General features: G+C 38.6%; 1 protein-coding gene and 1 long non-coding RNA gene across 2 annotated transcripts in view; one reads left to right on the forward strand and one right to left on the reverse strand.

The window, feature by feature from the left end:
• Positions 1-3,843, reverse strand: part of LOC134730710 (uncharacterized) — a 111,937-nt gene extending 108,094 nt beyond the window's left edge. The window contains exons 1-2 of the long non-coding RNA XR_010112627.1: positions 3,731-3,843; positions 3,017-3,145 (exon numbers count right to left, since the gene is read on the reverse strand). This is a non-coding gene — a long non-coding RNA (uncharacterized LOC134730710). The remainder of the gene's footprint in view (positions 1-3,016; positions 3,146-3,730) is intronic.
• Positions 3,844-6,141: 2,298 nt separating this feature from the next.
• Positions 6,142-25,911, forward strand: part of COL1A2 (collagen type I alpha 2 chain) — a 36,156-nt gene continuing 16,386 nt past the window's right edge. The window contains exons 1-28 of the mRNA XM_063606253.1: positions 6,142-6,231; positions 9,985-9,999; positions 10,652-10,687; positions 11,799-11,891; positions 13,166-13,219; positions 16,152-16,196; positions 16,289-16,342; positions 16,435-16,488; positions 16,795-16,848; positions 17,267-17,320; positions 17,844-17,897; positions 19,440-19,484; positions 19,777-19,830; positions 19,930-19,974; positions 20,364-20,417; positions 20,916-21,014; positions 21,158-21,202; positions 21,317-21,415; positions 21,836-21,889; positions 22,014-22,121; positions 22,483-22,536; positions 22,654-22,752; positions 23,667-23,720; positions 24,183-24,281; positions 24,676-24,729; positions 25,283-25,336; positions 25,487-25,540; positions 25,815-25,868. Of these exons, the coding sequence (XP_063462323.1) occupies positions 6,142-6,231; positions 9,985-9,999; positions 10,652-10,687; positions 11,799-11,891; positions 13,166-13,219; positions 16,152-16,196; positions 16,289-16,342; positions 16,435-16,488; positions 16,795-16,848; positions 17,267-17,320; positions 17,844-17,897; positions 19,440-19,484; positions 19,777-19,830; positions 19,930-19,974; positions 20,364-20,417; positions 20,916-21,014; positions 21,158-21,202; positions 21,317-21,415; positions 21,836-21,889; positions 22,014-22,121; positions 22,483-22,536; positions 22,654-22,752; positions 23,667-23,720; positions 24,183-24,281; positions 24,676-24,729; positions 25,283-25,336; positions 25,487-25,540; positions 25,815-25,868 (1,728 nt within the window). The remainder of the gene's footprint in view (positions 6,232-9,984; positions 10,000-10,651; positions 10,688-11,798; positions 11,892-13,165; positions 13,220-16,151; positions 16,197-16,288; positions 16,343-16,434; positions 16,489-16,794; positions 16,849-17,266; positions 17,321-17,843; positions 17,898-19,439; positions 19,485-19,776; positions 19,831-19,929; positions 19,975-20,363; positions 20,418-20,915; positions 21,015-21,157; positions 21,203-21,316; positions 21,416-21,835; positions 21,890-22,013; positions 22,122-22,482; positions 22,537-22,653; positions 22,753-23,666; positions 23,721-24,182; positions 24,282-24,675; positions 24,730-25,282; positions 25,337-25,486; positions 25,541-25,814; positions 25,869-25,911) is intronic.

Below are 25,911 nucleotides of genomic sequence, written 5' to 3' on the forward strand. Positions count from 1 at the left end.
AGATCATGGATGAATTAATCAATTATCAACACCCAGACTCTTTCTTGCAACTGGAAGTAAATGTCTCCTTATTTCTTTCAGCTACTTGAAAAGAATTGAAAAATATGAGTCTGGAAGCCAAGCCAACAAAGTTCTAATAAACCAGGTGGACTTTTGGAATGCATCAACATTCTGGTGTTTTTCAATTTAAGGATGGATTTGGAACTGGCTGCAGAAATGCAATCAGCATCTTCTCAAAGAAAAAGGCAGACTTAACTGAAAGTTGAAATTTGTGTGCCCAAATACATCCCTCTGAATTATGGGGCTTGGAATAGTCAATAACAAGATACCACAAAACAACTATCTCTATACACACTGTATAAAAGAATACTCAGAATCATGTGTAAGTAAAGAAGTGGTTACCTATTTCATATTTCTAAACTTGAAAAATGGGGCACTGGAGATTAAACTGGGATTCATGAAATATGAGATAAATCGACTCTGTCTACACATTGTAAAAGAAGCTCATGAGAAAAATTGATGATTCACTAACAAGTTAGGAAAAAAAAATCCATACACACTTAAATGTTCCTTGCTTCAATACTAAAAAGCAAAGGAAGAGGGGCATAACATAGAAAACCTAAAGAATATTTTAGTGGAAGGCTTTAAAATGGGGGTGAGTGTTAAAATTAAGCAGCTGCTTCAAATGATCTTATTCTAAACATGCATAATCCTCTTGCATAGTAATCCTAACATCATCCTTAAACTCTATCCAGCTCCTTCTGGACTCCTGTTATAGCTAAAATTCCACACCACATGTGTTTATTACCTCACCTTTCCCTCTTCCACTTTCGCTCACCTGGATTTTGTTCCACTGAAACCACTGTTACGAAAGTCACCAGTGACTTCCAAGGTGCTAATTTATGTAATCTTTTTAGCCTTTTCTGGACCTCTCAGAAAAACATGAAACTTTCCAGCACCCTAAAAAACTATTCTTTCCTCCCTGCAAAGTGTGTTTTCTTTCCTTCCGTGATGGGGACATTATGGCTTTTCCCCATCCAAAGTGGCTGCTCCTTCTCAGTTGCCTTGATGATTTTCCTCTCCTGTTCATTCTTTAACGTTGGAGCTCTTCAGAGTTTTGTCCTATGTTTGATTGTTTTCTACTTTCACACGCACATATAATCTGGGAGATTTCATCACTCCCATGACATCAGTCATCTGATGACTCCTTTATCCATAAGTCAAGGCCAAATAGAGATTGTGGACTTGAGGCCTAAGTATCTAATTATCTATGAGACTTCTCCTCTTAGGTGGCCCACAGTCACCCAAAATTGAACATGAATTGGCCTCTTTATCCTCCCCTCCCCACCCCAAGCTATATCCTCCTCAAATGTTCCCCAAGTCACTGGATGGCACCTCCAGTCATCCAGTTGCCAAAGCCAGAAACTGGCAGTGCTCCTTAAGTCATCCCCTTGAATTCTTCCTCTCTCTCTCTCTCCCCATTACCAAACATCAGAGCACTTTTCTTCTACTTCTGAAACATTTCTATAGCTCATCAACTTCTCTTGAGCTCCACCACATCTATCCTAGTTCAGGCCACCATCATTTCCCCTCAGAATTCCTGCTGCAGTCTCCTTACTGTTCTCCCTGTCTCTACTGTGCTCCCCTTCTAATCGTTTCTCCACACTGCAGCCCCAGTCATCTTATTCAAAACACTCTCTGGTTTCCTACCCTCTGTTTAAAATAATCTAAACACTCCCATAGCACACTTGAGAAAACACAAACACCAGAATACAGCCTAAAAGGTCCTTTTTGATCTGGTCCCTGCCAAAACCATCAATCTCATCTCTAGCTCCTTCCTCTATCCTCCCTCTTTTCCACCACAATCCCATCGTACTGAAATGCTCCATTCCTCAGATTGCCAAATTTTTCAATGCCTCTGTGCCCACACCATTCTCACACCTCTTTTTAAAATTTTGTTTGTATTTAAGGGTTGAACAAGGATGTTGCATCCTCCAGGAAGCCCTCCTTGATTCCACTTATCTGAATCTAGATGAGGTGTCCATCCTAAATCCTCCCATAAACATGTAAGCATTCTATTCCTCCATTACAGTATTCATCACACTCTTCTCTATCCTCCAACAGACTATAAGCCCCTTGAGGGCAATGACCTTGGCATTCTGTTTCATAATTATATACCCACCAACCCGGTAAGTGCCTGGCATAACACTAAATATTGCTTGAGTAAACATACATCTTACCAGCCAGGCGAGGTGGCTCATGCCTGTAATCCTAGCACTTTGGGAGGCCGAGGTGGGTGGATCACCTGAGGTCAAGAGTTCAAGACTAGCCTGGCAAACATGGTGAAGCCTCCTCTCAACTGAAAAATAGAAAAATTAGCCAGGGGTGGTGGTGGACGCCTGTAATCCCAGCTACTTGGGAGGCTGAGGCAGGAGAATCGCTTGAACCCAAGAGGCAGAGGCTGCAGTGAGCTGAGATCGTGTCATTGCACTCCAGCCTGAGCAACAGAGCAAAAACTCTGTCTCAAAAAAATATATATATATATATATATCTTGACTCATTTAAATAATCAATGGGAACTGAATATCCTAATTGATATGACACAGAGCAGGAATCTCCATGCCTTTCAAACAAATATCACAGAAAGAAATCAGCCCTTGCTGGGCACAGTGGCTCACACCTGTAATCCAAGCACTTTAAGAGGCAGAGGCAGGTGGATCACTTGAGCTCAGTTGGAGTTTAAGAAAAGCCTAGGCAACGTGGTGAAACCTCATCTCTACAAAGAATACAAAAAAATTAGCCTGGCATGGTGGCATGCACCTGTAGTCCCATCCACTAGGGAGGCTGGGGCAAGAGGATCACGTGAATCCAGGAATTCGAGGCTGCAGTGCACCCAGATCACACTACTGCACTCCAGCCTGGGTGATAAAGTGAGACCTTCTCAATAAATAAATAAATACAAAATTAAAAACCAGCACTTAACTCTTCAGCTACCACATTAATTCTCAGCAAATACCTTCTTAGCGGTCGTTTGACAATCAAGTCAACTAGAACTGGAACTAGAATGAGATAACATGGTATTGCTGCTTCTCACAGAGTAGATCCTCAATGAATGTTTGAAAGGAGATGTCAGTCCGATGTTTACCTTTGATCAAAGAAAGGAATATAAGATTAAGACATCAGGGCCTCGTCAGGCTGTTCTGCATTTCTGTATTAGCCAGACTCTCAACCATTTTCTTGCCATATATAAACATGTGGCCCAGTTTGTAATCAGTGGGTTATACGAAGCTAAAGAAATTATCTTTTCTTTCATAGAAAATAATTTGGGCATAGGAACCCAGGTATTAACCGTCTAGCACCAAAGTTGTAGGAATCTTTAGTCTCCTCTGCCTCCCTTCTTCCGTCCCTCTACTCTCAGTCTTGACCCCACCCCACTCCCTTACTTGTTTTTCCTTCTACTCATTTTCTCCTCCCTCCCTCTCCCCTCTCCCCACACTAGAACCATCAGGGCCCTCACCAGGGCATTCAGTTCAGGTTCTGGGTCAGCTCTCACAGCTCTACCAGTCCCACCCCCATCCCCAGGAAAAGCTGCTCCTTATTTGGAGTCACAAAAATATTTAACAGAGATCTAACTGACCACTAAAAATTCCTCCTTTAAAACAAACACCTAATCAACTATTTTCCCCCAAGTTATGTGTAAAAACAGCTGCAATCAGAACTTGATTCTCACTTTAAGAAAGAAAGATTCTTGTTTGGTTTTCTCCACTTTCATTTTTTCTTTCTAGGTCCAGGGCCTCCCACCAAATGCTGACGGCTGCCTGCTTCAAACCCTGCCACATCAGCAGGGAGGGAGCACAGCGGCATTTGGTATTTGCATCAGTTTCCAGGAATGCTTTTCAAGTTATCAGTTCACTCTGCTGCCTTTAGCAGAGACGTTTTCCCTCTAAGTTTATAGATGTCTGCTTCAATTTACAGTCCTCTAATTCTCAAAAACTTGCTGAGGATTTTTCTTTTTTGGCTAAAAGAGAAATTATAATCACACTTCTAAAAACATTCTATGTTTTAAACTATTTTGACAACAACAACAAAACCTACAATGAAATGTTTAAAACTTGGGATATCTATTGCAAATCCAATGATTGAGCCAACTTGACCCCAGAAGCGTTATCAGATAACCTCACTGAAGGGTATTTGGAGGGTTTCTTTCATAAATCTGTTGCATTACGACCCTGAGTCATTTTGCTCAGAATTAGTCTCTGACTCTCAGCAACACAGGACAAATACACACATATGCCCTGCAAAGGCAATTCAGCACAGTGGTAACAATGATTCTTAGAAATCATTTCTCACTCTTCTGATATGCAGGAAAAAATTCGTTATGATGCAGTATTGAAGTTTTTCTTTCCTGATAAAAATGATTTCCACTTTAAAAGTTTTTTGTTAGTTCTGTAACGGTGATATTTCAGGGAAATGTTAAAAATGTTCTTGGAATATACAATTCAACCTCAGGTCTTTTGTTGTTGTTGTTCCTAGAACCTAGAAAACTTCAAACATTGTTGCCTAGTTAGAAAAAAATTTGAATGTGGATTGCTCCCTGTAAACCCCCTTCTAGGAATGACCAGTAACCCTTTCAAATTCTTTCACTCCCAGATACTTCAAAAAATCATCCAACGTGGTCTCCCAAGTCAGTGCCTTTAATTAGAATAAAACAAGAGTTTATTATAGTTTTTGGTTATCCACTTTTACTTGCATTAACCTTTTTTTCTTCTTTTACATTTAGAAAGAGTAGCCTGCTTTAGAATAGTCCCTTTTATTTACAGAAGCTGCTGATGGAGTTAACTTCTGCAGAAATTCTTCCTTAAGGCAAAGCAAAAAAAGCGGGGAGGGGGTGGGGGGAAGGAAGGGAAAAAGATTCTCAGGCAACTACAGCCCACTTGCTTCTGTTTCTTAGAGACAGAACTGACCTAAAGATGCCCCCTTTGCGATGACTTCTGGGATAGAGCAGCACTCTAACTAGGCCCCCGCTGCCTCATGGGGACCTTAGGCAAGTAGAGGAGAGGCCTGACACACACACACACACACACACACACACACACACACACACACACACACACACACAGCCTTTCAAACCTAGGGCCTGGAATGCCATCTCAAGAGGCTTTAGAAAAAGGCACAGGACCTTTGGCCTCCCACCTCAGGGTCAAAGTACCAGTTCCTCCTCTCCCTAGTAGGGAGTGGAGGGTTGGATGGAGGCGGCCAGAGAAGAGGGAAGTTGGGTGCTGGGGAGAGAGTTAACATCCACGTTGGTGGGCGCACTGCTTGGGGTGTTACCAGCGAAGACTACGAAGACCCCAAGCTCGAATCAGAAGGGCCTCTGGATGTGCTAGGGGAGATGCTTGGGTGTGGCTGTAAGAGATGGGACAGAGAGTAAGCAGCAAGGTCAAGAGGGACCGGGGGGCTCACGGGAGGGTTGAAGGGTCCAGGCTCAGGGTAGAACTGGTAAATCCAGACAAGGAGCCCATGGAGAAGGGGAGGGGAGACTGGAAACCATGAAAGATCCCCCACCGCAGCCTCAGAAAGGAGAGACTGAGAAATAAGTTCTCGGTCTCCAGGTCGGTTGGAGTCGTGTCGGAGTGCCAGACCATCCCCCAAAAGACCCTCTTTGGAATGAGCCTCAGCAAAGGCAAGCTAGGAGGTCGAAGGACTTCCCCAGGTGACTCGGTCTAGTCTAGAGTTCGCAAAGCCTATCCTCCCTGTAGCCGGGTGCCAAGCAGCCTCGACCCTGCTCCCCAGCCCACCTGCCAACAAAAGGCGCCCTCCGACTGCAACCCAGCCCTCCACAGACAGGACCCCCCCTTTCCCGAAGTCATAAGACAAACAGAGTGCATCACTGCTGAAACAGTGGGCGCACACGAGCCCCAAAGCTAGAGAAAAGCGGGACGGGGCTGGGGGCGGGGTGCAGGGGTGGAGGGGCAGGGAGGCGGGCTCCGGCTGCGCCACGCTGTCGAGTCTTCCCTCCCTCCTTCTCTGCCCCCTCCGCTCCCGCTGGAGCCCTCCACCCTACAAGTGGCCTACAGGGCACAGGTGAGGCGGGACTGGACAGCTCCTGCTTTGATCGCCGGAGATCTGCAAATTCTGCCCATGTCGGGGCTGCAGAGCACTCCGACGTGTCCCATAGTGTTTCCAAACTTGGAAAGGGCGGGGGAGAGCGGGAGCATGCGGAGGGCGGAGGTATGCAGACAACGAGTCAGAGTTTCCCCTTGAAAGCCTCAAAAGTGTCCACGTCCTCAAAAAGAATGGAACCAATTTAAGAAGCCAGCCCCGTGGCCACGTCCCTTCCCCCATTCGCTCCCTCCTCTGCGCCCCCGCAGGCTCCTCCCAGCTGTGGCTGCCCGGGCCCCCAGCCCCAGCCCTCCCATTGGTGGAGGCCCTTTTGGAGGCACCCTAGGGCCAGGGAAACTTTTGCCGTATAAATAGGGCAGATCCGGGCTTTATTATTTTAGCACCACGGCAGCAGGAGGTTTCGGCTAAGTTGGAGGTACTGGCCGCGACTGCATGCCCGCGCCCGCTAGGTGATACCTCCGCCGGTGACCCAGGGGCTCTGCGACACAAGGAGTCTGCATGTCTAAGTGCTAGACATGCTCAGCTTTGTGGATACGCGGACTTTGTTGCTGCTTGCAGTAACCTTATGCCTAGCAACATGCCAATGTAAGTGCCTTCAGCTTGTTTGGGGGAGACTGGGTAGAGAGGTTAGATGGGAGGGCACCCTGCCCTGAAAAGGAAAACCCGTAACCTGAATTCCAGGTACACTTGGAGGGCAGACTCTCAGGCATGTGGGAAAACGCCGGAATTGATAAGAAACATGGAAATTACTTTAAAAAATGAAAACATAAAAGCTTTGCCAAAAGTTAGGGAACTTTTCCTCTAAGTTCAGAGTGAGACGGTTAACTTGGTCTGGCTCCTCAGCTTAGTAACCCCCAAAGGGAGCGGAAGGTCTTTTTCCCTAAGGATGAGATATTAACGACCAATGTGGTGGAGGAAGTCAAGGGCCTGCACCCCACAGGCCCCATAACCGCACTGATGTCCACCTTGTAAAACTTGAGGCCTGCGTTAGAAAACCCTTCAACTGAGTAATGTAAAACTCACCTCCTAAGAGCTTTTATCTTCTGGGCATTGTAAGGCTTGTCCGGAGGAGGAGGATGACGATGCTGATATGATGATGGTTATAAGGCGCCCTCTGGAGGAAGGAAAATGAAAGTACAGGGGACAGGGCCTTAAGCAAATGGAATCCCAATTAAAGCTTCTACGGATTTATACAGATTAATGATCAGCATTTCTGGTTGGAGCCTTTCCCAGTGGCTAGTCAGTGAACCCTGGAAAGAAGAATGGATGCTACTTGGAGTGGGTACATTCTGAAAAGTAATATAAGTGTCTCAATTCACTTTCTAGTCATGGAAATGGTAACATTTTTTAACTCAAATCTGCTCTAAATTTTGTTTGAGCCTGAGAATTACCCCTTTGACATGTTCCCAGTGATAAGCAAACATTATGAACGCAGCAAGTTGAGAAATATCAACATTGAGATGAGACTCAAGAGACCGGGGTTTTTCCCATGAGTCTGACACCAATTTGCTGCGTGACTTTGGGCAAGTCAAACGGCCTTTTCTAAAATGCGAGACAGAGATTAAAGGGACCCCAAGGCCACTTTCCAGCTCTAGGTTCCATGGCCAGACTTTCATGTCAACAGAGAATGAAGAAGATCAGTCCGTTTTCATCTTGAAAATGGCTGCCAAAGTGCTAGACAAAGATATTGACTAGATGGGGGATGGTATTGTCTGACCACACCCAGTACTCCAAAAAGTTGTTCCACCCACACAGCACGGTGTCTACCACTGCATAATTTCTAATGCATTTGTGTGTTTGTGTGTGTGTGTGTGTGTGTGTGTGTGTGTGTGTGTGTCTGTTCCCCCTTCATTCACTTTTAGTATACATACTGTGGATACTAAGGAGTAATTGCCGTGAACAAATTCACATTACTGAGTTCATATTTTTAATGAGATCTTGAGAGTGGGAGGAAAGAGTCGGCTCCTAGAGAATAAAATGAAGGCAGACTTAGGGAAATTTGAAGGTACAAAGGCAACTTACCTTCTGATCAACAGCCAACCACAGTCTGGAATAAATGTTATCAAACACACATTCTTCAAAATGGTCCATGTCTGAGTAATTAAAAGGCAAATTTCCAAAATCATAAGGACTTCCGTTAATCAAGTCAGGCATAATTATTCTTCCTACTGATGGACACAATGAAGTAAACATATCATTCTTGTAATTTAACAGTAATTCTTGTAAATTGCCCTTAAATGTCAGTGCTGGATGTGGTCCACCCTCCTAAATTGTGACTGTTGCAACAGATGTTCTCACTTCAAATAACGCACTTCTTGGCCACCTAATTAAAGCAATTTTTGGGGTGATTCATCCTATTGCAAGCTTGGCCACACTTGTATCCTGTATTAACCTATAATTTTTGTACCGTAGGAGAAGAATTCACTCTTTAAGGACTTATAACAATTATGGCAAAAGGGGGGATAGTACTTTTGTTTATTTTTTCTATTATTTTTCAAGATCTTTAATCCGGTTTTTCCATTTATACAAAACTCTTTCTCCGAGACAAAAATGATACATATTGGTAAAATGATCTTACCTAATTTAAGTGAACTAATTTAAAGCAAAATTCAGATGTCTCAATTAATCCATTTTCATAGTTAATAATGTGCAAATTAGACCTTTTGAAAAAGGATATTAAGAATGGTACAAACTCAGTGAAGTACTAGGTAACTTCAATGTTTTATAAAAAAAGTAAGTCAGCTTCAATGTTTCATAAAAAACAAATTCAATATAGAATTTTAAGGTAACATACTTTCCTAAATTTTACCTTTTTTCGATATTTAGGTATTAAAAATGATCTAAATCATAAATTATTTCCTCATCAATCTACTAGTCTTACATTCAGCGATTCATCTGTGCACTTTACCAGCTTAATTGCTAAGCATTCAAAATATCCTTCAGACACATTAATATTTCACAACAGTTATAAAATAGTAAATAATTAACAATTTAATTCAAAATACATTTACATATTAATATTGCAAACAAATCACCCTGCTGATCCCTGCCATACTTTTGACCTGCATAATTTCTAGGTCATTAAAATATTCTTAAAAAATATATAATTGGTCCTTAATTAGGTAATTCAATTCTATAAACTTGTTTCTCTATTTGTTAATTATTGCTATTGATCCATGAAGTGATACTAATAATTGTTTCCTACTTTTTCTTTTTTTTTTCTACAGCTTTACAAGAGGTGAGTAAGACTTTTTTTAGAATTTTTAAAAATACTTTGATTCCCTTGGCTACAGTGATGTCTTCTCTTGGAAGGGAAGAAGTTACATTAATATTGACCATCCTAGATTCCCAATAAAATTGTGAAGAATTATGATAGTCAAAACCTTTCTGGCTGCCTTAGAAAGTACCCACCCAATTTTCCAAAATAGGCGGGGCTACTGAATAAGACTAGGTTTATAAAATACTCATAAGAAATATAGAGTAAATAATCCAATAGAAGTTTGAGTTTTAGGATCAGCTTCTATGAAGCAGAAGATTTCACTGAGCTAGAGAATCTTTTCACTCCTTTGGAATTATTTGCAAAAGCACTTATTGTTAACACATTCTTAGCTCATGAATTGAATTTGAGGCATAAGTACAGGTACGTATTGCTATGTATTTTTTGTTCTGTAGGTACATATTTTTATTTGACATGTTGGTAAAATTTTAAATTGTAGTTTGAAATATTAAACTGAGATAATAGTAAATGCATAATGTAATGAATTGTGAAGGTATATTTGTATACTACACCAAAATGGAAGCTGTTTTTAAATATATATATACAATTTTCTTCATAATAATCTTTGATTTATTCTTTTCTAGGAAACTGTAAGAAAGGTAAGAGTACACTACTTCTCCATAAATATCTAAAATTATCAGGGATAACATAATTTAACTAAATTTATAGTAGACTATAGAAGGAAAATACTTTATCAAAATTTTGTTCATATGAATATGCATTAGCTAAAGCATAAAATAAAGTAGCTTTGATGTTTAAGATAACAAAGTTTAATTATCTTCCAGAATCATCTGTAATTACATTTATGTGATACAAACTGGTGATTTACATACAAAAGGAAAAAAAAAGACTTGTTTTTATTCTGGAGATGGAAGGCATATTATGTTAATTATAGGTAGTAAAAAAAGTTTATTTTAAAGGGCTTTGACTATATAAATGTGCTGTTAAAAATGTAACAAAATGATCATTTAATCTACAGTTATCATCTTATTCAAAATGCTATGCATAGTATTGACCTAATAGCTGAAGACTGTAGCAGCTTCCAATCCCCCAGCTGAAAAAAAATTACGTATAATTACAATTAAAATATATACTTTTATCTATTGCATTGTGTCAATTTTTTATGTGCTATCTAATAACATTGTAGTTACATCAGTCTTACCAACTAATTATTATCAAGAATGATTTGTTTGTTCACTGGAAATTACTTCTTAGGCATTTATTATTGTCCTGTTTGTATCTTTCCTGTAGGGCCCAGCCGGAGATAGAGGACCACGTGGAGAAAGGGTGTGTAATTTTTGAACTATAAAGGGCTTCGCCCCGTATTTGAATAACTATATATTAGAAACTACAGGAACTGGCAATTTATAAGAATATTATGTATCCAGATAATTGTACACCCCTTTAAACAGGTAATGCACTGCAGAAGAAGCGAATGAGCATTATTATATATGATCAATATTTGTTTTGGGTCAAAATTACCGTTAAAAAAGAAAAACTGTTACAGTCATATTCTTTGCATGGTCTACTTTCTTTATTTGTAATTGACCCATCCAACACATGCATAATGAAAATATATCTACCTACCACCACAGTCCTCTTTTTAACACATTTCATTTGCTTTTGAACTAAGATCCCTTAGGTAGCTTGGAAATAATAGTGAATTAGTAGTCAGTAACATGTTTCTCTGCTCAAATTCATGCATGTACAAGTCAGGCTTACATTTTATTTGTGGCATTCTTAAATCTCCCTGCTATGCTTACTTGACATTTATAACTATGTGGTTTTGCATTGTATAACACTTTTGCCAATATATGAATACCTATATCTTATATCTATTAGGAAGAGGAGACTTACATGTATTCCACTCAATTTGTTAGAAATAGAATTAAATCAGTTAATTATTTTAACAATACAAGTAGTTAATGATAGTAAATCTGCAGGATTTTCTCTCCTATGATAAAGTGACCTTATTAACTGTCACATCAGTTAATTCATTCACATGTAACATACCAAAACAATTGAATCAGTTTGTCACAGTCAGAGATCGGCAATAAAAATACGATGTAAGTTCTTGTGCACTGTTAAACATATGAAGCACGTGGAACCATACATTTTGGCTATAATTTTTATATTTGAATACTGGAGCTTCAGTATGAATTAATATTCAATGGCTGAGATAGTTCTTTAGGAAAACTACCCTGTGATATCTTAAGAGTTATTAACCCTCTTTCTAAAATAGACTCATAAGTGAATTTCAATCAATGACAAATATAGTATATTAAATTTCCACCCTACTTGCACATAGAAAGGTCTGAACAACTGATCTTACCACATATAATTCTTAGGTTTCTACAGGGCCTGTCTAACCTGACCTTACTCACTTTTTACATAACAGGGTCCACCAGGCCCCCCAGGCAGAGATGGTGAAGATGGTCCCACAGGCCCTCCTGGTCCACCTGGTCCTCCTGGCCCCCCTGGTCTCGGTGGGGTAAGGTGTCTTACGTATTGCTAACTTTTAGCTAACTTCAGTTGAAAGAAGGTTTATTGTGGAATTTATTTTTAGCAGTTAAGGGATAATTCTTCCATTTGAAAATTAGTATATTTTATTTCATTTATTTGGTTTTTTCACTCAAGATTCTGCTTTACCCATTCTCTTTGTGAGCCCTTGTCAATTACAGGACTGGTCTTTGTGTGCACTGAAGTTAGCTGTGGCCATCATTACCATTATTTAATTTGGAGATTTAATATCTTTTATTAGTAAGGCACAAATAAGAGGTGTTGCATTATTAAGGATTTTGATTAGATTGAACTGTGTAAGTGAAATCCCTGATCTTAAGCAATTTTACAAACATCCTATGCTTTTTATTCTCCTTGACTTGAAGTCTGCTGAACCAACATTCAAAGCGGTTTTTGGTTTAATTTGCTTGAAACTAATTTGAGAAAACTACATTTCCCTTTTTCATTAATATCTTCTTTTAGCTTCATGTCTTTAACAATGGTATGAGTGCCAAATGGCCTCACTGCAGGAAGGAAAACATATTTGCTTAATTGGTTAGCACTATGAATCAGAAGCCTGATTCTAATACCCAACTGTATGTCAGTAAAATAAGACCTTTCTCCCCCAAAGATCTTATTATGATTGCTTATCTATGAATTGCATTAAAAAGCAGCTTCTTTAATAGAGCTACCACTATAAGAGAGATCTTTAACAGTAAAGTTATTACTGTGAACTAGTTTTTAGAAGTTTTATCTTCCAAGGGGCATTTTAATTTAATTTTCCTCTAAACTTGAAAACTCTTTATGCCCTTCCTGAAACTCCAGCAAGAAAAAGATCTCTTAGTCATTTTGTGTAGCTCCGGTGGGGAAGGGCAACAGGTGAAAATGTGAAGATGTCCTCTTGAGCTCTAATTTGTCAGGAGCCCTTAGTAACATTAAAAGTTTAGAAAGCTTCCCTTCCTCAGAGTAGAGGTAAAAGGTGGGAGTGGAGACACCGAGTTAAGGCAGAAGAAGGGCTCAAAAAGTAAAGTAGGGAAGTTCTCCATTTCAAAGAGGTGTCAGCCAAGTTTTTGACGTACAGCTCTCATAACTTTTTAGGAATTTAGTTCAATATAGAATTTTAAACTAATAATTATATCAAAAACATTGCCCTCATTTAAATAACAACAGAAAAATATTTACAAGTAGAATGAGAAAATGAACTACATGACTAGTAACTAAAAATATTTTATATATATATATAATTTTTTTTTTTTACTTCTCTAGAACTTTGCTGCTCAGTATGATGGAAAAGGAGTTGGACTTGGCCCTGGACCAATGGTATGCTTATCTGTTTATCTTAGCCAAAAAAATTGCTAAATAAATCATTCATTTTATGTCACATTTTACCACGCCATTTATTTAGCTACCTAAGTTAACACTCAATACTTAGATTATATAAAAACAACTCTTTTTGTTTTCAAATTTATGAAAACAGAAGTTAAGGAGTTCACTTTTCTTTACAAAAGAAAGATTAATTGATCTTTTATGATTATATGATCTTTTTGATTATATGATCCTCATTAAGATAGATCATATGCTTATGTCCAAGAAATAATCTTTGGACATAGTAACCATAACTTGGGCAAATCAATTTAATTTAACACAGTAATCACTCTGATTAATTTTTTAATATTCTTTAACGTTGCTTAGAATTTTAAGCAACACTTAGAGGCATAGAACTATTTATTAAGTTCTCTGAACTTGTTGGAAAGGATCAACAAGTTCTAGTCCAGCTAACTCATTTTAAAATGGGAGAGTTTAAGCCCTTTTCTCAAAGTCATCCAGGTAACTAATGACATAACTAGAACTAGATGCCAGGCAAGATGTCTAATATTTGCTTACATCATGGTTTATGTACCTAGTCCTTGAATAAACCACGCATTTAGTCAACAGATATTAATCAGGTGCCTTCAATGGGCCCTAAACTGTATTAGGAACTGGGGAAATTACAAGGAATATGACAGATTCTGATCCTTCCTCAAGGAGTTAACAATATAGGAAATGTTTCTTTTTCTGAATTTTGACCAAAAAAAATCCTTTTTTAGTCTATTGATTGTAAATCTATATAGAATAGAGTATGAGTAAAAATCTAGCATTTATGTCACTCAGTACAAATATTCAGCACCATACCCTATCAGTGGAGCACCGCTTAGAAATATTCCCTATATGATGATGATGATGATGACTATTAACAAATGAAACTTCTAACAAGCATTAGAGAGAAGTTTGAAGGGAAAAATGCTAATACGAGCATGCAAAATGTATACTAGCATATATGAAATAGAGGGGAAAATTGCCAGAAGTCAAAGTGTTAGGTTGATTAAGCACTACAGAATTTAATGTATACACACACACGCAATTTAGTGATTTTAATTAATTGTTTCAAAACAAAGGTATTTATCTGCCCAAAGTCAACATGGTCTTTAAAATGTAAATTTTACCTGGGCAGTGCACTTAGTGCTCTATCTTCAAAAGAAGATGTTCTGCTGGAGCTAATGGCCCACAGTAAGCTAATATACTCTAAGGGTGAGATAATATTTTCTGTAAATTGAAACTCTCACTTGAGAAATAATGTACCTTTAATTGACGACTTCTAATTCCCTAATTTTTTCTGGTAGTTTAAAATATTCATATCTGAAATGAAAAAGTAGAGTGTTTCTTTTGGCTTTGTTTATATTGGATATTTGAAATTAGCCGTTTCAGCTAATGCTGGACATTAGTCAGTTTTAAAGCAGTACCTACATCTCAAGAAGAAGCAAGGGGGTGGAAAGTAAAGAGCTACTAAATGTCATTTTTTAAAAAGCCCACTAAGCTGGGAAAATTAATATGGATTTCAGATTCCCCTCTTTTCAGAACATCTGTCTTGGGGGCATAAAGCAGAGTATTTTACTTTGAAATATCAGTGAAATATAATTAAACTTGCACATCCACACACATGCACAGACATATGTAATCAACAGATATCTGTTTCACAAATAGGGAAGATAGGCAGCAATAAAGTATTAAAATAATTTCCATGTTGGAAAATCAATAACTATAAAACCCCACAGGGTTCTTCTCTGAATTAATGAGTAATCACAGCCTCCATGAAATACACTACATTTTATGTAAATGAAATTGATGCAAATACATGAAAAAATAAATATAATTAGAAATTCATGATGTCAAAGAAAATTATTTTTTAATGTATGCCTAAAAAGCTATTGTGATGGAAAAGTGACAGTTTCTTTTAATGTCAGAGCAATTTCTAAAACCAAATGAATAATTCTTATAATTAAAATGATGTACATTTTAGATAAAATCCATGTTATTTCACTATAGGCATTAATACAGTAAGGTAGGTTTGACTGCAGAGTCCCCACAGCTGATGTCATGAACAAATTACTTGAGACTGGTACATGAAATATTTTCAGCATTATGAGGAACAGACCCTACGGATGAGCTTACACAGGCATTGATTACTGCAAAGAGGAGTCAAGAAAGTGTATTTAGCTTACAAACTATTAACAGCCTGTTTTACCCTACTTTTGTGCTACGGAAACAACAAAGGGGAAAACAGTCTTCCATCATTTGGGCCATATTTTCAACAATAATATCATATAATAGACTCTTCCAGAAGGCTGTTTCAATAATGTTTTATTTTTCCTTCACCCCTCATTACATCCACTTTTGTTTGACATTTTCATCAGTCACCAATAACCCTTAGAGGAGCGATAAGGTTATAACAAACTTCTCTCTAATCATTAAGAAGGACTTTTGATTCTTTTCAATTTATGTCCTTGGTGGCAATAAAAATAGCAATTTCTTAGCTAAATATGACATAGGAAGATGATATATGATCAAAGAAATCCAAATGGAAATGCTTCATCTGCTGTATAGAAGACAATTGTATATTCTGCACTTCTGCAAAGACTGATTCACTTCATTGCATCAGAGCAATCTCAATATGCCCAATTGTGCACAACTTTAAGGAACCTATCTGCCCCGTCTAATTCTCATTGATTTCTGTTGATATGGATTGGGAGAAAAGGAAAAGCAAAGGGAGAGAACTAGTGCAGGAAGTTTGAGTCCTTAAATTCTTCCTTGGGAGGAATAAAAACTATGGAATCAAACCACAACAATGGCACTGCTAAGTTGGTCATATCTGACCCCAGCCAACACCGTGACAACTTATCAGTGCTAACTGTTGATATATCTGCTTTCTTTACAGGGCTTAATGGGACCTAGAGGCCCACCTGGTGCAGCTGGAGCCCCAGTAAGTACTGAAAGCTTGTAATGCCTCTTATGTAAAAAGACAGAGAATTAAGAAATAAAGGCTTGGAGTATGACATTCTTTTTTTCTTTTAGGGCCCTCAAGGTTTCCAAGGACCTGCTGGTGAGCCTGGTGAACCTGGTCAAACTGTGAGTACATTTTTCCACCTTTGTGATAAGTTTTTTTCCAGGAAGTTTATGAATATAACCTTAGTCAAATGATGGGTCTCCCATTTTCTTAGGGTCCTGCAGGTGCTCGTGGTCCAGCTGGCCCTCCTGGCAAGGCTGGTGAAGATGTAAGTATTTACTCTTAAGCACTTTCAAAATGCTATTTAAATACTCTTGCCTCAACAAGATTTTCTAGATTCAAATTAAGTATTCTGCCAAAAGCTGAATATGCCTGACACAACTCTTAATGTATGGGAAATATTATTTTAATGAAATATTAACTAACCTGCTTGTATTAAGGGAAAGATTAAATATATATCTGGATCCATATTTTTATGTGATAACTTTCTCCCCTTTTGTAAAAACCAAGATTCCCCCATTTTGTCTGATAGTTTACCAAGAAGAAGTTGACTCTACAATGTTTTCATGTTTAGGGTCACCCTGGAAAACCCGGACGACCTGGTGAGAGAGGAGTTGTTGGACCACAGGTGAGACTTTTTACATTGGTAGATAGCACAAACAGCATAGGCCTATAAGATAGTTGCTAAAACTAGCATCAATCTAAATGACAACATAGATGTCACCCAAACTCATAACATGAATTGAAGGCATCTAATAAAGAAAAAAGCCTAGTAAAAAAAATGCATATACATTTTATTCATGCAAATAATGGAATATAAATGACAGCAAGCATACCATAAGCAACTAAATTGTGTTTTCTACAAATACCGTATTATTAGTTACTCACATTAGAGCAAGTTAATTTGTCGCTCTGTGCTTAGAGGTATACTAGACTTTGGTTCAAAGCTTGAACTTTGATGAGAATAAATACTTTGGAGGGAAGAAGTCACTGTCTTTTTATTTATGGTAAAACATTATTCACCATCTTCTGTATTTCTTTCTAAGGGTGCTCGTGGTTTCCCTGGAACTCCTGGACTTCCTGGCTTCAAAGGCATTAGGGTGAGCACATTCTTTACTCAGAAGAGAGAAAATGCCTATTAATTTTTGGGAAAAACTCAAGTATGTTTAAAATCTTGGGTGACATATACTCACTTTCAAATCCCTGGAGTTTGCCAAAGGGAAGAAAGAGTTAAAGAGTCAGATTTCTTGAAAGTAAAGTGGTGTGCAATTTTTTCAGTCTGTTCATAGCTACCAAAAAACAGGCTCACTACAGAGAAAATTATATAGAACATGTATTACTTATTGAGTATTTACAACCATCTGAAAATCATAAAATTATTAAGGATGGAAAAGATGTGAGAGAACACCTAGTCCTCCATCCTTCTCTCTCAATGGCAAGAAAGTTAAGTGACTTATCTAGGGCAATAGACTGAGTTTGCTGGGACCTGGAACACTGGACTTCTTTCTACTGCAGCAGACAAGACTTACCCAAGAGAGATTAATGGCAAAGATATACAATACAATTTTTATTTGACCAAACATTATCATGGAACAGCATTTTATAATAAGGCTTTCCTTTCAGGGACACAATGGTCTGGATGGATTGAAGGGACAGCCCGGTGCTCCTGGTGTGAAGGTAAATATTAAATTAGAAGCACTGTTTTTAAGCACTTGATTGAAATTCCCCATGACCTCCAAAAAAGTATATTATACTGAAGACTACCCATATTACAAAAAGTATTTTTATTTTTTTTCTTTTCTGTACTTCAAATCCCTCAAGGATGGGGACTATGAGAGTCTGTGAAAAAAGGTCAATTATTAATATTTATTAAAATTCAATATCTATTAAACAATTGAGATAAAAATAATATTAATAGTTTCTTCTTCCATTTCCTTTCCTCCCTCTATAATTTCAGTGTATCTCTGCAGCCAAAATAAAAGTAAATAAACATATAATCAGAGATTACGACACTCTGTATTATTTTAAACTGTAAATTCTCCTTTGCCACACACTAATTAGATAGGTACATTCGTGTCGCTATACACTTTTCAACCTCTTTCCTGTGATTTATCTGTGCACACTCAAAAAAATTTTAATTAGGTAATTAAAGTCTCAGAAGTGTGTTATCTCTTGGCTAGGCTCTTCTCTGACAGCGTTTTCAACTATAAAATGTTCTCTTTCCTATTAAGGAGATAATGTGATATTAAAGTGAATACCAACGTAATTACAAATTAATGAGTAACGAATACTAGTGGGACCAGAAATGAACATGAATATGGAGAATCTATTCTAACTTTCCAGCTGCCACACAAATGGATAAGGTCAAACTCATTCTCCCAAGAGCCCGATATAACAGCTCAGACTACTAATCACTGTATCATAAAATGTTAGAGCTGCAAGGAGCTTTGGAGACCCCCTCATTTTGCAGAGGTGGGAAACTGAGGCTTCGTGAGAGCAATTGACTTGCCCAAAGTCACACATCTAGAGGTTAGAAAGTCATAGGCTAGAAATGATCCCCCCTTGCCACTTCAATGCTTATTCCCAAAGAATAGACTTCACATAGAATCCTGGAAATTAAGGGTCCTTATGAGGTCTCTTAAACCATATTTCCCCATATCTAAATCAGATTATCTTTAAAAAAAGTTCTTTTACATGTGCCATAGTATTAAATCCCACTACTACTACTACTACTACCCTGGTTTTTACTCAGGATAAGAATATAGATTGGAAATAAATATGATGGCTCTAAAAAATACCATGAAGCTTCAATTTTTCATGCACATTTTATGAAAGTGATAACACTGAGTGTTCAAAATAACTTTAAAAAGGATAAATATGGTTACATTGAAAGCAAATTTATCCTTTGCCATCTCTTTTTATGATATTGTTTCTAGTATATAATTGATATCCTGAATCTAAGGGAGAAATTGGGGAGGAGGTACACTCAAATAACCACATCTCCTTAGAACCTGGATATGTGGTACTATCTGAATAAAAACTCATGTTAGCACATTTTAAAATCTGTGTGTCTGGCATAATTGAAAAACAATCTATATGTGTAAGAAATGTTATGAAGTATATGAGTGGTTCAAAGTAAAAAAAATAGAGTAAAATTGCACTATCAGGAAAAATAATTGTTATATTTAATGAACAAAAACTCAATCCTTCTCCATGTAGGGTGAACCTGGTGCCCCTGGTGAAAATGGAACTCCAGGTCAAACAGTAAGTATTGACTACTTCATTGTAAATTTAAATGTGTACACTCTTTATGAGATGGAACTTCTTTAATGTTTTTGCTAATCACTGTATCCTTCAGCATTGTATTCTTTGATGTTTTTCTAATAGCCTTCTGATACTTAATTGAAATCCACTGCTGTTTAGTTGGAATTAGAAGGCAACTTATTTATTTTTAGTGTATTCTTGTACAGGTTGGAAACTGAACAAAGCAAATGATGCCTGTGACTTTTTTTTAAATTAGCATTCTGGATTTTATTGAAAATATTTCTGCTTCTAGGGAGCCCGTGGGCTTCCTGGTGAGAGAGGACGTGTTGGTGCCCCTGGCCCAGCTGTAAGTGCTTCCATTTTTGTTCAGTTTCCTCCTTTTAAAAAATCTCCTAATGGCTGTCATTTAAGTTTCCACCTGATCTTCCCTTTATTTTCTTCTTAGGGTGCCCGTGGCAGTGATGGAAGTGTGGGTCCCGTGGGTCCTGCTGTAAGTTTTGACACTGGGGAGTTTGAAAGGAGTTGAGAATGTGGGGTGGGCGCTGTCTTCTTCATTAATCTCTTATGAAATAGCATCATTTCAGACACTTGACCAAATGTTCTGTGAGGTCTTTTGAAGGCTCCATTTATAAGTAGTGTAAGCCATTTATAAGTACCTGAACTTTTGATTGATGTATAAAGCAAAATATCCCCACCCTGGATACCATGAATGTCTTGCCTTTGATGAGATCCTAACGACAACAGACTGGCTGTCAGTTTTTTTCTTTACTAATATAAATAGTGTCATGCCACTGTAAGCAACTTCAATCTTCTGTCATTGTTATTGTTTTCTTAATTTACTTGGAGGAAATTTCTTACCACCTTCTGCTTTGATTTCAGGGTCCCATTGGGTCTGCTGGCCCTCCAGGCTTCCCAGGTGCCCCTGGCCCCAAGGTAAAAACACTGGTGACCATTGTCACTACTTTGATAAACTTTTTACTGTGATGTAAAAGATTGGAACTGTGTTTGCAGATAAAGAGATAATTACGAATCAGTTACCTTAATTATTCCTTCCCTTCAAAATGGACATAGAATGACCAGTTTTCTCACTCTACATTTGAAATAGATCATTTCTCTGCACTGTGCACTGTGCCCATCGATATAGATGACAACACAGAAATTGTCTCTAGGACTAGTTAGTTAGGACTGACTGAGAACCAGAGTCAACCACAGAGAGACAGAAGGAGAGGGAAGGTAGTAACAGTGGCCAAGATGGCAGAATCAAGCAAGGAAAATAGGAAACCAAACTCAAATATTGTAATAAAACGGATAAGAAAAATAATTGCAATTTTGAAGTTTTATGAAGACATTTCATAAAACTTGGCATCTTAAAAACAGATATGCTGTTTCGTTATTTGCTGGTTAATTCCTTGGTTTAATTTCCTCTTTTAGGGTGAAATTGGAGCTGTTGGTAACGCTGGTCCTGCTGGTCCCGCCGGTCCCCGTGGTGAAGTGGGTCTTCCAGGCCTCTCCGGCCCCGTTGGACCTCCTGTAAGTAGCCATTGTCTTTAAACTTTATTGAGTAAAAGAAAACGAAGGTGGGGTAGGGGGAAGAAGAAGAATGAAGATGGGGTCAAAGAAGAACCGAAATATTCCAATTAACTGATATCCTTCTCCTTTCCTTTTCCTCATAGGGTAATCCTGGAGCAAACGGCCTTACTGGTGCCAAGGGTGCTGCTGTGAGTATACCTGTGTAGCTAAAATGTGCTGCTATGATTTTAAAGGCATTTAATGTGTGCTGCCTCTACAGCCCATCACCTCCCTAATGGACCACACTGCATTTTCCTTCATAGGGCCTTCCCGGCGTTGCTGGGGCTCCCGGCCTCCCTGGACCCCGCGGTATTCCTGGCCCTGTTGGTGCTGCCGGTGCTACTGGTGCCAGGGGACTTGTTGTAAGTGGTCATGACTGTGGTTCTCATCATCCTGAAATACCACCTCTGCCATCATTTCATCACTATCTAGACTTCCACTTGTAGTTTTATTATTCCTATTTTTCTCTTCCTTAGCATTTTTAGTTTATATTTCTTATATATATATGTACACTCCCGTCTGCTATATGCACACAGACATGCCGTTCCTGTTATCTTAAATCATTACCTCAAGGTAAATGAGGCAAAGTTCTACAATATCAGTTTTGTCCCTTCGACCAATAATACCATTCCCCTGTACTCAATTTAAATATGAACAGGGTACATTTCCTAGAGAACTTGAGCTTCTCTTTACCTTGACCCACAAATATTCTAAGAGATTTGTCTGCAAGAGAGTTTCAACAAATGTTTGTCCTTTGACCACTGTTCTGTATTGAACCCTAGGGTGAGCCTGGTCCAGCTGGCTCCAAAGGAGAGAGCGGTAACAAGGGTGAGCCCGTAAGTAGCTCTATCATCACACTTTTATAAAGTTAATTGTTTTTCTCATTCCAGTTTCTCCAGCTGGACGTAGTATTAAAATTAATTTTTTACTCCCTCTTCTTTTGTTCTTTTCATTAAACAGGGCTCTGCTGGGCCCCAAGGTCCTCCTGGTCCCAGTGGTGAAGAAGGAAAGAGAGGCCCTAATGGGGAAGCTGGATCTGCCGGCCCTCCAGGACCTCCTGGGCTGAGAGTAGGTTTCAAATGCTCCCAACACCCTAACACACCAGAGGCAGATTATGACACCCCTTCATTGGGAATTGGTCAAAATTACTGACTGTGTTTTCTTAGGCAAAAAAAGCATCTGCTTTCCATCTGCCTTATTAAATCAGTGACTCTCAATTTAATATGTTATAAAATTGGCCTGGAAACAATGTTGACCTACTTTTGCAGGATGCTCATCTATGAATTCCTCTAGGGGTTGGGTGAAGTGTTTTGGCTTGGTTTGTGTCTGTATCTCCCCTGTAAGGAGATCATGCTATTTTTAACAAACTCTACCTTATCAAAGCCAAGAGATTTCTTTAATTCCCTCTATTTCATGTACTTTCTTGCAGGGTAGTCCTGGTTCTCGTGGTCTTCCTGGAGCTGATGGCAGAGCTGGCGTCATGGTAAGCTGTCTATCACTTACTTCCTAGAAAGGAGCTTGATGCTTCTGGTGGTGGGTGTGTCATTAGCTTTAGCATCCTCCTCCTCTATCTCTTTTTTTTTTTTTTTTTTTTGAATAGGGCCCTGCTGGTAGTCGTGGTGCAAGTGGCCCTGCTGGAGTCCGAGGACCTAATGGAGATGCTGGTCGCCCTGGGGAGCCTGGTCTCATGGGACCCAGAGTAAGTTTCAAACTGATTCTGAGCAAATCACACCTGGCATTACTTCCTTCTTTAAAGGGTTGGTTAATATTGAAGATAACAATAAAAACATCAAAAGTAAATTTGTTAGTAGTCTTGCTGACAGTTGCATTTTTGACTTTATCAAAGCTCAGTAGATATTTTCATGCATTTAATTAGCTCATAAATTTTCTATTTATTACTTGATACAATGGCTATGAGGTTTTTGGAAGAATAGATCTATTTTAATATATCCAAATTAGATTGGTCCTCCTATCAGCATGAATCTTTTATCTTAATTTGTGAGTTTTATATAAGGTGTTCATGAAATATATTAGGACTATACATTTTTCGTTTATTAGATTCATAAGTGAAGTCTTTTTCCTAGCAATCACAAAGTGCTGTAATGTATTCAGCATCACACTAGCTATGGAGAAATAACCTCTAGGTCCATAGACACACTAATCCATAGCAATAGAGTAATTTTTTTGCCTCCATTACCTCTTATGGGTGAATATCAACTGTAATTGTACCATAAACAAGTAATAGGGACACCAAATATAGCAATAAGAAATCCACTTTGGAAATTGCTTACTAAAAGTATTAGTTTTTCTAGTATGAGGTAAATAACGTGATACATTTTGCCCATATAGCATGTTGCTTAACAGTTTCTTGAGATATCTATAAAAGGATGAGTTGCACTAAATTTCAATAAAAGGAAAGCCACAAAAAAATAGAAGAAAAATTTCAGAACTCTTTTCACACTTCCCAGCTAGTGGCTAATATTCCTAATGATTTACCCTAGGCAACAAACAAAACGTGGGGGGAAAAGGTGCCTTTGTTAGACTTCAGTTAATCTAAGGCTTGAGTATGTAAGTTAAAGTGCCAATATAAAAACATCCTCATTTATTTTATAGGGTCTTCCTGGTTCCCCTGGAAATATCGGCCCCGCTGGAAAAGAAGGTCCTGTCGTAAGTATTGCTCATTTTCCATTATATTTTCAAGGACACTTATTGCACCCTTATCAAGTCTATTTTGTGGCTTATTTATACATGAACACTTTGAAAATAAATATCAGACACATACATCATCTGGGAATGCAGAGTAATAGATTGTAATTATGGAGTCCAAATGAATACAGGACTGAAAGCAGAGCAGGGGAGAGAAAAACATGGCAGGGAAAATTGAAGCAGGTGACAAGGGGATGCAAGAGAAGGGAATGAGGGAAATTGCATACATACGAGATTGAATTGGCTATGTGTGTACTGACATCCTAGTTAGAAAAGGAAAATGGATTCATAATTTATTAACGCCTTATACAAGAAGCTCTATGCATTCAGAAAACTATTCTGTTTCATCCGTGGCAGCATCATAAGCTTGAGGTTGTGAGAATATGTTGACACTGAGTAAACTTGAAATAACTCTGCTTTCAGGGCCTCCCTGGCATCGACGGCAGGCCTGGCCCAATTGGCCCAGCTGGAGCAAGAGGAGAGCCTGGCAACATTGGATTCCCTGGACCCAAAGGCCCCACTGTAAGAATCACCACAACTTTCTTACCCTCAGCACTTTCTGTAGCCAAATTTTACCAAACTCTAGTATTTATCTCCTGCGAATCAGTCCAGTCTCAGGGAGTTTCCTTTCAACACAGGAAAACTGCAGGCCACTTATCACATTAAAAGTTTACCTCTAGTGTATCCTTATATCCCTGCTAAAAATCCATCTCCTGAGCCCCATGCTTCCACAGGGACATCTTACTGTACATGGAGCTGCATGGTGATGGATCATCCTTAGATAACAAAAACCACAGACTAGGGATCTCAAAAGAACACAAAAACAAGCAGGATTCAACATTCCAAAATCATCGTGGTTAATTTGACATTAAATGTGCAAGGCTGTTCTTTGTTTTGTTTTTCATTTTTACTCTAGGGTGATCCTGGCAAAAACGGTGATAAAGGTCATGCTGGTCTTGCTGGTGCTCGGGTAGGTGCTAACTTGTGTACAGATCTATTCACATAGCATTCCTCTAAGAACCACACTTTTTTTTTTACACCATCTGATATCATTTTGTCACTTTCTTTTCAAGATGGCATCCCCAGGGGTCCTTTTACTATCATAAAATGCCTTTTTAAAAACCAAACTTATAAAACAGTGAGCAAAAACAAATCAGAATATACATTAGGTCAAAAATACAGAAGCACTTGGCTTTTACTTTATTCATTTTGTAATTAAAAGGGTATGAATATGTAGTAGCATTCTCTGGCCTTTATAAATTGCCTTGTGTCGCATACTTCGCTTGAGTCATATCAAAAGTTAGTAGGCAAACCCATAAATATATATACCTACTATGTACCCACACAAATTAAAAATTTAAAAAGTTAGTAGGCAGTATTTGGGCTTTCGTGGGAACCCACAATGAGTTTAATTCAGGCTAAAATGACGAACTTGTTTTAAGGAAGTAATACCTGAGGCTTTGAGACATCTTAAACTACCTGGCTTGCAGCTAACCATCAGCCTTTCTGTTAAATATTTTCAGGGTGCTCCAGGTCCTGATGGAAACAATGGTGCTCAGGGACCTCCTGGACCACAGGTGAGTATTTCTCCCACTCTTGTGCTCTTCTGCACTAGAATGTATATAGTCCTCAAACTGGCCATCTCCATTTTCAGTCCAAAAGTTATACAGCTAGACAACAGTGGTGACATACGTTGCTATTTATGCTCTCTTTCCTGTCACTTTCAGGGTGTTCAAGGTGGAAAAGGTGAACAGGGTCCCGCTGGTCCTCCAGGCTTCCAGGTAAGTCAACTCAAACGTATACAATACTGCCTTTGGTCAGCCTGTTGAGCTGTAAATCACCATACCGTACCTCTCTTCTCCACCACAATAAACATGATTTCAGGACTGAAGCAAAGAAAGGTGCATTTTTTTCAAACGAACTTTTGTGTAATGCTTAATAACATACAGTCGTGCTCATGTTGATATTTGGTAGCCACCACCCCCAAACTCAATTATTAGCAAATCTCCTGAACATAGCCATGGGATTGAGATTTGTATTTCTTTTCATTTTTAGGGTCTGCCTGGCCCCTCAGGTCCCGCTGGTGAAGTTGGCAAACCAGGAGAAAGGGTGAGTAAAACAAGTAATAGTAAGTAGTAACTACTAAACTTGA

Source organism: Pan paniscus, chromosome 6 (assembly GCF_029289425.2).
Source record: "Pan paniscus chromosome 6, NHGRI_mPanPan1-v2.0_pri, whole genome shotgun sequence".
In the NCBI taxonomy this organism is placed as follows: domain Eukaryota; kingdom Metazoa; phylum Chordata; class Mammalia; order Primates; family Hominidae; genus Pan; species Pan paniscus.